The sequence below is a fragment of the Anomalospiza imberbis genome, chromosome 6 (genome assembly GCF_031753505.1).
Source record: "Anomalospiza imberbis isolate Cuckoo-Finch-1a 21T00152 chromosome 6, ASM3175350v1, whole genome shotgun sequence".
NCBI lineage: Eukaryota > Metazoa > Chordata > Aves > Passeriformes > Viduidae > Anomalospiza > Anomalospiza imberbis.
Window position 1 is genome coordinate 1,864,436 of NC_089686.1, and position 12,670 is coordinate 1,877,105.

At 55.1% G+C, this 12,670-nt stretch overlaps 2 protein-coding genes across 2 annotated transcripts; both read left to right on the forward strand.

The window, feature by feature from the left end:
* The first annotated feature begins 1,414 nt into the window (after window positions 1-1,414).
* On the forward strand, window positions 1,415-8,884 carry LRR1 (leucine rich repeat protein 1). Its single transcript, XM_068192048.1, has 4 exons — window positions 1,415-1,669; window positions 1,743-1,841; window positions 5,208-5,935; window positions 8,605-8,884. Exons 1-4 carry the CDS (start codon window positions 1,493-1,495, stop codon window positions 8,855-8,857), a joined length of 1,257 nt encoding a protein of 418 aa, XP_068048149.1. The 5' UTR covers window positions 1,415-1,492; the 3' UTR covers window positions 8,858-8,884.
* A 1,703-nt stretch (window positions 8,885-10,587) lies between these two features.
* Window positions 10,588-12,421, forward strand: MGAT2 (alpha-1,6-mannosyl-glycoprotein 2-beta-N-acetylglucosaminyltransferase). The gene has a single exon (XM_068194917.1). It carries the CDS (start codon window positions 10,680-10,682, stop codon window positions 12,027-12,029), a length of 1,350 nt encoding a protein of 449 aa, XP_068051018.1. The 5' UTR covers window positions 10,588-10,679; the 3' UTR covers window positions 12,030-12,421.
* Window positions 12,422-12,670: the final 249 nt, after the last annotated feature.

Consider the following 12,670-nt stretch of genomic DNA (forward strand, 5'->3'; position numbering starts at 1 on the left):
TGTGAATAGCCACGCCAGCGTAGCCTGGGCAACACAGAGACACGCGGGCTCCCCTTTTCTTTCTTTTCCCCCACACACCCCCGAAATCGACCACCCCGCCACACCACAACACCGCCTCCCCACAACACGACACGCTCCCCCCATACCCCGCCAAGCTGCGCCCAACGCCGCCTCCAAGAAACTTTCACCCCCAAAACACCGACGCGACAACAAACGCCCGCAAACACTACCGCAAGGGGTCCCCGATTTGGGCTTTTTTTTCTCCCAATGCCGCTTCATGTGCTCAAAGCCGCCTCACGGCGCCCACACCGACACCAAGCCTGACCTGAGCCTTCTTGTCGCCTAGCAAGCATCAGCTGCTGCTATCACACCCACCTGCCCTCGGCTCCTCTGTGTCCCCTCAGAGCTCCCGTGTCCCTCCAACTCCTCTGTCCCCTCAGCTCGTGTATTCCCTCAGCTTCCATGTCCCCTCAGCTCCTCTGTATTCATCACGCCCCGAGTCCCCTCACGCCCCGTGTCCCCTCACGCTTCGTGTCCCCTCACGCTCCGTGTCCCCTCACACCCCGTGTCCCGCCCCGAGTCCCCTCACGCTCCGTGTCCCCTCACGCCCCGAGTCCCCTCACGCTCCGTGTCCCCTCACGCCCCGTGTCACGCTCCGTGTCCCCTCACGCTCCGTGTCCCCTCACGCTCCGTGTCCCCTCACACCCCGTGTCCCCTCACGCTCCGTGTCCCCTCACGCCCCGTGTCACGCTCCGTGTCCCCTCACGCCCCGAGTCCCCTCACGCTCCGTGTCCCCTCACGCTCCGTGTCCCCTCACACCCCGTGTCCCGCCCCGAGTCCCCTCACACTCCGTGTCCCCTCACGCCCCGAGTCCCCTCACGCTCCGTGTCCCCTCACGCCCCGTGTCACGCTCCGTGTCCCCTCACGCTCCGTGTCCCCTCACACCCCGTGTCCCCTCACGCTCCGTGTCCCCTCACGCCCCGTGTCACGCTCCGTGTCCCCTCACGCCCCGTGTCCCCTCACGCCCCGAGTCCCCTCACGCTCCGTGTCCCCTCACACCCCGTGTCCCCTCACACCCCGTGTCACGCCCCGTGTCCCCTCACGCCCCGTGTCCCCTCACGCCCCGGCGCTCCCGCCGCCCCTCGCCCTCTCCCGCCCGGCTGCACCAGCCGCCTCCAGCAGGAGGTGCCCGCGGACGGCGCTGCGCCGAGGGCCCGCGCTCGGGCTGTCCGCTGCTGCCGGTGCAGCCGCTGCCGCCGGCACCACCGGAGCCGCCGCCCTCCCTTCCCGCCCCGCGCTCCCGCTCGCCGGGCGGCGCCGCGCCCCTCAGCGGGCGGCGGGCGGCGCGGAGCAGCGCGGCGGGCTGGCCCCGCGGCGGGCAGGCAGCACAGCGGGCGCCTGAGCGCGCACAGCGCGGGAGGCCCCCGGCGGCGCCGCCCGCCGTGCGCGGGCCGGGGCCGGGGCCGGGACCGGGACCGGGACCGGGACCGGGATGCGGCTGCAGTGCGAGGTGGAGGTGCTCAGCCGGCTCCTGCCCACCTGCGGGCTGCGGGGCCGCGGCCGCGCGGCGCGGGCGCTGCTGTCGCTCGGGCGCCCTCCCGGCGCTGCCGGAGCCGGGATTTACCTCATGGTGTGCACGGCGCGGGACCGCGGCGGGGCTCGGTACAAGGTAGGGAGGGCGGCGGGGCCCGGGGCGCGGCGGGGGTGCCCCGGGGCGGCCGCTGAGCCCGCTGTGCCCGCAGGTGCAGCAGAACGTGGAGCGGCTCTTCACGCGCTTCGTGGAGGAGGGAAAGGCCACGGTGCGGCTGCGGGAGCCCGCGGTGGATCTGTGCCTCAGCAAGGTGGGACCGGCACCGGGAACGGCGGCACAGCCGCGGCTCACCGGGCTCTGACCGCCGCAAGGCGGGAGGGGACGCTAAATCCCATGGTATTCCAGCGCTGCCGTGGCCGGGACACCTTCCACCGTCCCAGGTGCTCCCAGCCCCAGTGTCCGGCCTGGCCCTGGGCACTGCCAGGGATCCAGGGGCAGCCGCAGCTGCTCTGGGAATTCTGTGCCAGGGCCTGCCCACCCTCCCAGCCAGGGATTCCTTCCCAATATCCCATCTCTCCCGGCCCTCTGGCAGTGGGAAGCCATTCCCCCTTTTCTGGGCTGTGTTCTAACTCTTCTGCTTCAGAAGTCCATTTTCATGCTTTGCTTCACAGCTTCTTTAGAAAAAAAAAACTTTTTTCAGCTCTCTGATGCAATGTTGGTCTTTGGCCTTAAACTCCATGAAATTATTGTTCCTTACATTTTTTTCCATGGGAAAAAACCTGAGAATCCTCTTGTTTTCATGGACAAAACCATCACTGTGCTCACCGTGGCTTTCAAAGCACACACAGAACAGGGCACGGGCACCATCCCACCTTGTTTCAAATACTTCTGTATTTATTCACAGTTCCCGGAGGATTTGTAAAGTGATTTTAACAGCACTAACCTTACCAGAAGAATCACGTATTATCACTAAATTCTCGTGACCTTTTCTTCTTTGCCTGTTACAGGAATCTTTTGTAGCTCCATAGGAGAGAAAAATGGGACAGGTTTTTCTAAAACCTCTGAGTTCTTACCTAAAACTTTAGAGTCAGGCTGTGTAAATAAAAGCAAATAATGGTGATTGCTGGTTTAGAAAATCCTTTTTCCTTTCTGTTACCTGAATCTGAGGAAAGCAGCCTTAAATTTATGAACCTGTTAAAGGGTTAAATAGGAAGGGAGGACACCAAACCCAGTTGTTTTTTTCTTGTTAGAAGCCAATGTGCTCTGTATATTGCAAAAACTAAGGCTTTTGTATTAGATTCAGAGTAACTTCTGTTTCCTTTACTCTGAATTTTTCTGCTGAAGAGTGAGAAATCAAAAAAGTTTATCTCAAAATATTACAGGCTCCTCTTAAGTTCTCCAGCTCCAGAACCCAAATTTATGATGTTTCATCCCTTTTCCCTAGTTTTCTGCCAGATTTTTATGACTTCGTTACAGTAAAGCTTCTTAACTCTCAGAGATGAACAAAAACTTTGTGGAAAAGAGATTTCCAAATACTGGAGATGGGAATATTGGCTATGTGAAATCCTCCTGCTTGTGCTGTGCCAGGCACTGGATTTGCTGCACTCAGCCAGCTCAGGAATGGAGTTGGGGAACATCGGTGCAGAGCTCTCACCCCTGGAGCAGAAATAACAAATCCTGGGTGTTCTCTGGGGTTTATTTCCCTTCAGCAGGTCCGAGCCTGCTTCCCTGGATCCACCTCAGCTCTGATTTCCTCGGAGCTCCGACACTTGGGATGCATCAACACAATTTAAATTCCTTTCCCAACATTGTCTGTGTGGCTGAGACTTTGGGCTTGGGGCAGGAAATTGCATCCTGAGTTCTTCCAAGGAATTATTTGCTTTCTTTTTATTTTGTTTGTTTGTTTGTTTGTTTGTTTTTTTCTCCAGGGTTTCTCAACAAGAGGTTTGGAGATCTTACCTGGCCCTTAGGGAGGTCTGGTGGAGGGAATTGTGCTTTGTGAGCAAAGAAATCCTGCCTGTGACTTCATTCTGATGTGCAATATTGATTTCTCTTGGTCCTTACAGACCTGGAGGACTTTTTGGACTCAATTCCCATTTTAGTTATCTTGGAAATGCCACAGATCTGCCTGGAACGAGGGGAAATTCTGTAGCTAAGCGTGTGTGTTAGACTGGCTGAGACAATGAGGGTTGGTGGTCTTAGAATGCCAGGCTGGTTTGGGAGAGAAGGGACCTTAAATCCCATCCCATCCACCCCTTCCACTGTCCCAGGCTGCTCCAAGCCCCATCCAGCCTGGCCTGGGACATTTCCAGGGATCCAGGGGCAGCCCCAGCTTCTCTGAATAGCTTTGGATACAAAGGTGTTTGTTGTGCATCTTCCCCACCTCTGGAAGGTGTCACAGCAGGACTTGTGCTTGGAATGCTTAAGGAAAATGATCATTTTAGTTTCCAGATGCAGTCAATCAAGTTTGACCTTTAATGTCTTCATTTCTCCCACATTTCCACCCAGGGTTATCTCCAGTATCTTTGTTTTCTGGTGCTGGGTGCTTAAAGCACATTGTGTGCTCTAGCTGTGACCCCTCTCAAATTTGGTCTAAACAAACACATTTAGGAGCAAAATTGTCTTTGAGGTGCAAAATTTGTCCCTGGGCTTGGGCAGGTGACAGCTGGCACCACAAGGACAACCTCTGGGCTCTCAGAACTCCAAGATAATTATTTTCTTTTCCTTCTATGGTTGCAACGTGGTTTTTATTTTAGAATTCACTTCTTAGCTCAGTGCCTGTCAGCCGCACATCAGCTCGTGCAGAGACGTGCTGGAAAATCTAGAAGAGAAATACTTGGTCACAAATGTTCACAGAAGAGAATCAAGTCAGTGCAACAGCTGCAGCAGAGCCTTCTGGGTCTTTATTTAAAACACAGATCACTTGGTACTCTGATATTGAGAGTCAGTGGGAGCCTTTAATGGCTTCCCACTGCCAGAGGGCAGGGATGGTTGGGAGATTGGGAATTAGGAATTGTTCCCTGGGAGGGTGGGGAGGGGCTGGGATGGAATTCCCAGAGCAGCTGTGCCTGCCCCTGCATCCCTGGAAGTGTCCAGGGCCAGGTTGGGCATTGGGGCTTGCAGCAGCCTGGGACAGTGGGAGGTGTCCCTGCCGTGGGCAGGGAGTTGAAGAGGATGGGATTTAGGATCCCTTCCAACCCAAACTGTCCTGGGATTCTGCTGGCAAAATATTGTATCCCAACTCAAGCATCATTTGGTCTTTGCAAAGAACTTGCCTCTTGTGTGCTGCTGGCACAGCCAGAGCTGCGTGTGTTCACTTCACCGCCCTTGAAGCTTCTTCAACCCCAACTTCCACCCTTTCTTTCCTAGAGACTTGCAGGAATTATTGCCTCAGAGCTCTGATTTCCCCATGCGTGTTTGTAACAGTCCTTTGTCCTGGTGGATTTTAGGGAGCTCCCAGTGCATCAGGGTTTTTTCCTGTACTCATTTCCAGCTGCGGATTCAGTGCTTTGTTCCTTCCCTGGGTGCTGCAGCACAGTTTGACCAGGATTGTTCATAACAGAGCTGTTCCCCCTCCCATCCCACTGCCCTGCTGAGTGGCACACACAAAACAGCTCTGAGAGTGTTAATAACCAGGATAACGAACTTTTAACTCCAGCCTTGTGTTCCCCTGCAGGCAAATGTGATCAATTTAAAGGCTTTCCTTTCAGCCGTGAGACTGGCTCACCAAGGCAACGACACCGGCGTCCTCCCTCTCTCACCTCTGGTCCCAGCAAAGAACTCCGACGTGGAGAAACCCAAAACCAAAATGATCATCACTTCCAGGAGGGATTATCCCCTCACCAAGAGCTTCCCTTTCTCCCTGGAGCACCTGCAGACCTCATACTGCAAGCTGGCCAGGATCGACAGCAGGGTGCTGTGCCTGAAGAAGCTGCGCAAGCTGGACCTGAGCCACAACCACATCAAGCAGCTGCCGGCCACGCTGGGGGACCTGGTGTGCCTGCAGGAGCTCGACCTGCACGACAACCACCTGGAGGCCTTCAGCGGGGCCCTGTGCAGCTCCGGCCTGCAGAAATCCCTGCAGCTGCTGGACCTGAGCCAGAACCAGATCCAGGCGCTGCCCATTGAGTTCTGCCAGCTGCGGGGCCTGGTGCAGCTGCGGCTGGACGACAACGCCCTGCTGCGCCTGCCCTGCCGCATCGGGCAGCTGAGCCGCCTGCGCTTCCTGTCGGCCGCGCGCAACAAGCTGCCCTTCCTGCCCTGCGACTTCAGGAAACTCTCCCTGGAGAACCTGGATCTCTTTGGGAATCCCTTTGAGCAGCCCAACCCGCTGGTTCCCAACATCCAGCTGAAGATCCCATTGACTCTGCTGGAGTGTGCTGCCAGGGCCACCGTCAATCACAGGTAAGGGCGGCGAGGGCACACCTGGCACTGCTCCTTCACACCTGCCCTCCCTCCCCTGGTTCCTTCCTTTCCCCTCAGTGCCTGTTTTCCCACCTATTAACTTCATAAGATTAAAGTTCTTTTGAATTCTCCTTGTCAAGTCACAGGATAAGGCAGGGAATTGGTGCCTTTGGAAGCATTTAAGGAAAGGCAGAGATTGAAGTGTTTTCATCCACCAAAGGGGGATGAACAGAATATTTTTGGCCAACTTTGGGAAAAGAGAATCAGTTCTACAGCCCTGAGCCACTTCTTCTGCAGGCTTTCCCCTGCCATAGGTTTTCTTTAAGCTCCTCATTTCCCTTGGTGTTCTGGCTTATTCAGAGAAGCCCAGCTCTGAGGTAATTTAAAAAATACGATTTCACCAAGTAAACACCACCCTCCCGGGCTGCTGTTTGTTATCAGCTCCCTCCTCTTCCCCCACACCACTTCCACCCCTGATCCTCCATGCACCAGCAGCCTCCAGGTAGCAGCAGCTGCTGCTCCCACCCTGCTCTGGGTGGGAAGGGAGCACAAAGACAGAAATTTGGCACAGAAAGAGGGGAGAGAGAGGCTGGAAGTGTCCTTAATCTTCATCCTGTGCCCGTTCCTGCCTTGAGGGTGGGCAGTGCCCCGTAAACCCGGGGTAATTGTGCAGAAGTTTGCACCAAAGGCATCCACGGGCACACCCTGAAGGGAGCTGAGCCACCACATGTTCTGGGCCAAATCACCTGCTGCTGACCTCGCTGATTTTATAATTAAACCCCACGTGTCTCCTTTCCCAACCTTATATAAATTGCAGTGGGTTTGATGTAAATATTAAGGCTTTTTTCTACCTCTGAAAGTCCCTCAGCACTGGTCAGATTTCAGTTACTGTAAAAACCTCGAGAAAGGGATGAAACAGAAGGAGAAGGTACAAAAATAATGTTTGGAAATCAGTCTTCATTCTGGGAAAGTACCAGAGTTCTTGATTATGCTTTTCCCAGAAAAAAAGGGTGTTCTGAAATTAAGGTCATAAAAAAAAAAAAAACCCAGAAGAGTCTTAGCTGTGTGAGTGATGGTGTGTGGAAAGACTTGGGAATGTGTAGGTGGAGGCAGGATGTGAGTCAGTGGGATCTGGGCTGAGTTTGGAGTGCCAGCTGGGCACTGCTGAGACCCACACTTCAGCCACCTGACAGAATTCCTCAGGGGAATTATTTATTTTGTACCCCGAGCTCGACACTGCTCCGCTGTAATTTCCAACAGGAGCAATTCCCCTTCCCAACTCTGGATGTCATTGCTGACACGATGGATGAAGAGAGCTGTGGAGCAGGAGAACTTTTCATTTCATGCCTGCAGGGCAGTGCTGCTGCAAAAGGCTCAGTTTATCTCCTGCTTTCTCTGAGTTTTTTTGTAACACTGCTACTCCTTGGTGTAAGAAGGAGGAGTAAATCGTGGGTGCTGTGTCAGGCCAGGGTGAGACACAGAGAATGTGAGGGAAGAACAGAACGTGCTCAGTTGTCTCAGTATTCTTAATCTTCCTTTAATTCTCTAATTCTCATTACTCTTAATCTTTCTAATTCCCTAACTGGCAGCCCAGGCTGCCAGGAGTGCTGTGAGCTCCCTGTTGCAGTGTCTCCCAGGGTTCATGTCCTTAGGGACTGCCTTGGGATGTGGCATTTCATTCCTAAAAATCTCAGGAATTGGCATTTCAGTCCCAAATCTCTGGTTTTCCATGTCTGTGGATGCCTGGAGAGGCTCCCTGGAACAGAGGCTGGACAGAGTTAAAGAATAAAGTAGGGATTTATTAAAAGCCTTCACAGGACACACCTTGGGCAGTGCAAGAGCCCGGCCATGGCTCCACTCAAGATGGACTCAGAGTCACAACTTTTCACACTTTTATAAGCTTTGGTCCCTTTCCACACTGGGGTTCACTGTCCAATTCCAGCTCCAGGTGCTGCAGTCCCACCCTCCCAGGTTGCTCTCCTCCAGTCCCTGCTGTTGGCACTTTCTGGGGCTGGAGCTGCAGCGGTGTCCTTGGTTCTGGGCTGGAAAAGGATTGCTGTGTGTGCCTGAGCTGTGAGGAGAGCGAGCTGCTGGCCCTGTGTGTGGAGTTCAGAGTTATTTACCAGGGCAGGGCAGAGCCGGGGAACACAAGAGCTCAGACGGAAGGCATCGTGTGCCCTGGGAATGGCTGGTGCCCGTGTCATGTCCCTGCCTTTGAGTGATGTGGCAGTCACATTCACTGGACAGAGACACAATTCTGTCTCTCAGGACTGCACAGAGAGAAGAAAACAATCTTTATCTCTGCCCCTTTGCTTTCCCCATGTGGAATGTGGTGTGGAGATTGTTCACCTGCAGTGATGGCTGGGTTGGATCCTGGTGAAGGTTGTTTGGGGTCAGTGACCAATGGGGTCCAGCTGTGGCTCGGGCGCTCAGCAGAGTCACGAGTTTGTAGTTGGATAGGTAAGTAAGAAGTCAGTATGTAGAATAGTCTCCCTTTAAATATCATATTAATATGATATAGTATAGTTGTAATGAAGCTGTCCTTCAGCCTTCTGATCTGGAGCCAGACATCACCATTTCTTCCCTGAGCCGGGGTTTGCCACATTTTTACTGTAGAGTGACACAGAGAACTCTGTGCTGAGCTCTCCCTCTCTCCTCTCGTCCCACAGAATCCCTTACGGCTGCCACCTCCTCCCTTCCCACCTCTGTAAGGACCTGGAAGTGGCCAAAACGTGTTGCTGTGGGAGCGCCTGCCTGAGCAGCTTCATCCAGATCACGGTGACCATGAACCTGCACCACGTGGCCCACACCGTGGTGCTCGTGGACAACATGGGGGGCACGGAGGCTCCTGTCCTCTGCTACTTCTGCTCCCTGCACTGCTACTCCCAGTTCCTGGACAGGCACCTCCAGAGCAACGGGTGACAGGGCCGAGCTGTGCCTGAGCCTCACGGGGTGTCTGGGGATGGAGGAGCCTGGCGGCGTCTGCTGCTCGTCACCCGCGGTGTCACCGGTTCCCTGCGGAGACAGATCCCTCTGGGAGCGAGGGGACACGGCCCGGCCTGGCCTGACACTTCCCCCCCCGGAATCTCCTCTGCCTGGAGCACGAAGCACTGTTGAGCTGGAGAGAACCTTCCTTGGAAGGTATTTCCCTTCTCCTGCCGCCGCGGCGTGCTCGGGGATGCCTGTGCTTTGTGGGGTGAGTGGCTCCTGCTTGGAAGGACGAAGGGAATTTACCCCAGACTTACCCGGGTGAGCTCTGCCAGGGCCAGGACTGCTCTCCACTCTTCCCAGGGGAGGAGAAACCACACCCAGACCGGTTATGGAATCCCAGGTGCTTCTTTTTGTAAAGGTTCTGTTACAACATTCCCACTCGGAGCAGGGACCAGCACTGCTGCGTTTTTACCAGAGCAAATGTTTGGTTTTGGGGTTTCTCTCTTTGTGATACCAGAAATGTCTTTTTTCTAAATACGTGCCTCAAACTTTGTTTCTTAATCGTCCTGTTTTAACGATTCTTGAATTTGTCTCACTGTGTTGACTTATTAAACTTTGAAACCCTTCTGTGGACGTGTGCACTGTGTTTTGTCTGAGGGGTTTTCCATCCACTGCATTCCAGGAATTAACTGCTGGGATTTTTCTGGGGAAGACACCAAAATGTTCAGCATATCCACAAATTCTTTTATTTCCTGTCCTGTCAGCTGCTCCGTGACTGGGAGATGGGAACAGCAGGGAACAAATAAATGCGATTCTAGAATTAGCTCGTCTGATTTTTTTAATTCTTACCACTCAAGAAGGGCTTCATAATCCTGATCTTTCAAACCTAGAATTAGTTTGAGAGGTTTTTAGGAATCCCATTCCCTGGAACGTGTGATGGCTTGGAGCACACAGAAGTGGCACCGAGTGCCAGCTGGGGGAGGTTTGGTTTGGATATTGGGAAAATTTCTTCATGGAAAGGGGGGTTTGGCACAGGGCACTGATGGAGTCACAATCCCTGCAGGGATCTCGGCCGGTTTTCTTGTCTTGTTCTTGCAATTCTGGAATTATTTTACTCTTACATTAATGCTGAAAGCTTCGGAGTCATTTCATACTTGCCATTCTAGAATTCATTAATCTGATTTTTTTAATTCTTACCATTCAAGAATGGGTTCATAATCCTAATCTTTCAAATCTAGAATTATTTTATTTTATTCTGTCAATCTTACAATTTTTTTCTTTCCATCTTAGAATTATTTTATTTTCCAATCCCACGATGACTTCACCTTATTCCTGCATTTCTAGAATGATTTCTCACTTATTCGTGTCATTGCAGAATGCTTTTTAACGTGCTGTTTTTCAAACCTAGTATTCACTTCTTTTTGGTGCTAGTCCCGCGGATCCCGGCTGCTTTCCGTGCGTTTTCCTTGCATTTCCAGAGTTATTTTCCCTTTTTTTTCCCCAATCCCGAAGGATTTCGCGGATTTCCCGACCCCGCCCCTCCTCACTCCTTGGCCCCGCCCCCTCTCGGCGCCGTCCAATCAGCGCGCGGTGCGGCGGCGGCGGCTGCGCGGCCCCCCGGCGCGGCGGAAGCGCCGCGGAGTTGATTGACGGCTCCTCCGACCAACGGCGACGCCGCGGTTGCCGCGGCGGCGGCCAATGGGGAGCGGCGACGTGTGCGCGCGGGGCGGCGGCGGCGCGCGCGCGCTGGGAGCGGGAGCGGCGGCGGCGGCGGCGGCGGGAGCGGCGGAGCGGGGCCGCCGCCGCCGGGACGATGCGGCTGCGCGTCTACAAGCGCAAGGTGCTGCTGCTGGCGCTGGCGCTGGCGCTCTGCGCCCTGGCGCTCTGGGGCACCGGCGGCGGCGGCGGGCGGCGGCGGCAGCTGCAGCAGCAGCAGCAGCAGCAGCAGCAGCAGCAGCAGCGGGGCGGTCCCGGTAGCACCGGGGAGCCGCCGCGGGTCAGCGAGCCCCCGCCGCCGGTACCGCGCCGCCCCGCCGCCAACGCGTCGGCCGCCGTGGCGGCGGAGGAGCTGTCCGAGAACGCGACGCTGAGTTACCGCTCGCTCGTGTACCGCCTGAACTTCGACCAGCCGGTGCGGAACGCCGGGCGCTTCCCGGCGCGGCCCGACGTGGTGCTCGTGGTGCAGGTGCACGACCGCGCCGAGCACCTGCGGCTGCTGCTCGAGTCGCTGCGGCGGGCGGCGGGCGTGGAGAACGTGCTGCTGGTGCTGAGCCACGACCTGTGGGCCGAGGAGCTGAACCGGCTGGCGGCCCGCGTGGACTTCTGCCCGGTGCTGCAGGTGTTCTTCCCGTTCAGCATCCAGCTGTACCCGCGCGAGTTCCCGGGCCACGACCCCCGCGACTGCCCCCGCGACGTGGGCAAGGCGGCGGCGCTGCGGCTGGGCTGCATCAACGCCGAGTTCCCCGACTCGTTCGGGCACTACCGCGAGGCGCGCTTCGCGCAGACCAAGCACCACTGGTGGTGGAAGCTGCACTTCGTGTGGGAGCGGGTGCGGGCGCTGCGGGAGCACGCGGGGCCCGTGCTCTTCCTGGAGGAGGATCACTACCTGGCGCCCGACTTCTACCACGTCCTCAAGCAGCTCTGGGCGCTGCGCCAGCGGGAGTGCCCCGAGTGCCAGCTCGTGTCGCTGGGCACCTACAGCCCCGTGCGGGGCGGCTTCGCCGGCCGCGCCGACAAGGTGGAGATGAAGACGTGGAAGTCCACGGAGCACAACATGGGCATGGCCTTCGGCAGAGACACCTACCAGAAGCTCATCGAGTGCACGGACGCCTTCTGCACCTACGATGACTACAACTGGGACTGGACTCTGCAGCACTTGACTGTCTCTTGTCTTCCAAAGTTCTGGAAAGTGCTGGTTCCCGAAATCCCCAGGATTTTTCACACGGGGGACTGTGGCATGCACCACAAGAAATCCTGCAGACCGTCCACCCAGAGTGCCAAAATCGATTCTCTCTTGAACAGCAACCAACAGTACCTGTTTCCCGAGGCGATGAGTGTCAGTAAAAGGTACTCCATGGCTCCCCTGTCCCCTCACGTCAAGAACGGAGGGTGGGGAGACATCAGGGACCACGAACTCTGTAAGAGCTACCGCAGACTCCAGTGAGGATCCTCCTCGCAGCGCCTTTTTTCTCCTTGAGTTGTTCCATTGTGTCTTTTCCAGGCACACACGTGTATAAACAGCATTTATGAGTTGGTTTCTGCTTTAATATGAATAAACATTCTTGTTAAAGGTGTCCCAAAATAGTAATCTCTCATGTTTGGCAACCACGTTTTGGAAACGGGTGACGTGCTGCAGCCCCTACGCAAAAAGTGACCTGCTGCTGTGTTTGCTGGGAGGAGGAGGAGGAGGAGGAGGAGGAGAACACTTCTAAGTGCATCTTTTTTGGTGCTTCAAAGCTCTGGTGGTGCCTGGGGTCCCACCCGGGGTCGTTTCACGCCCGAGTCCCGGTTCGGTTGCGCTGTGTCAATGAATATATGAAGGAAAAAAAAAATAAATTTCATTGTTTTTACTACGATGTAGATAAATATATGATTTTTTTAGTTCTGCCGAAATAAAAATTCCATTGTTTTGTAAGCCTAGAGAAGTTCTTGATTGTCAGCAAAAAGATGATGTCACCTCGTGTTCCTAAAAAGTCAGGAGGGGAAGGAAGAGGGAGTTTCTCTTTAATCCCAAGGGCTGGGCACGTGCCATCACTCCTTCTAGCATTGTGCATTTAACTTCATTAAGTTTCTAATGATACTCAT

Bases quoted from the DNA above. Each gene is read 5' to 3' on its own strand.
- MGAT2 (XM_068194917.1), top strand. From the start codon at position 10,680: ATGCGGCTGCGCGTCTACAAGCGCAAGGTGCTGCTGCTGGCGCTGGCG.
- LRR1 (XM_068192048.1), top strand. From the start codon at position 1,493: ATGCGGCTGCAGTGCGAGGTGGAGGTGCTCAGCCGGCTCCTGCCCACC. The intron at 1,670-1,742 runs GTAGGGAGGGCG...CTGTGCCCGCAG, and splicing joins GCGGCGGGGCTCGGTACAAG to GTGCAGCAGAACGTGGAGCG. The intron at 5,936-8,604 runs GTAAGGGCGGCG...CTCGTCCCACAG, and splicing joins AGGGCCACCGTCAATCACAG to AATCCCTTACGGCTGCCACC.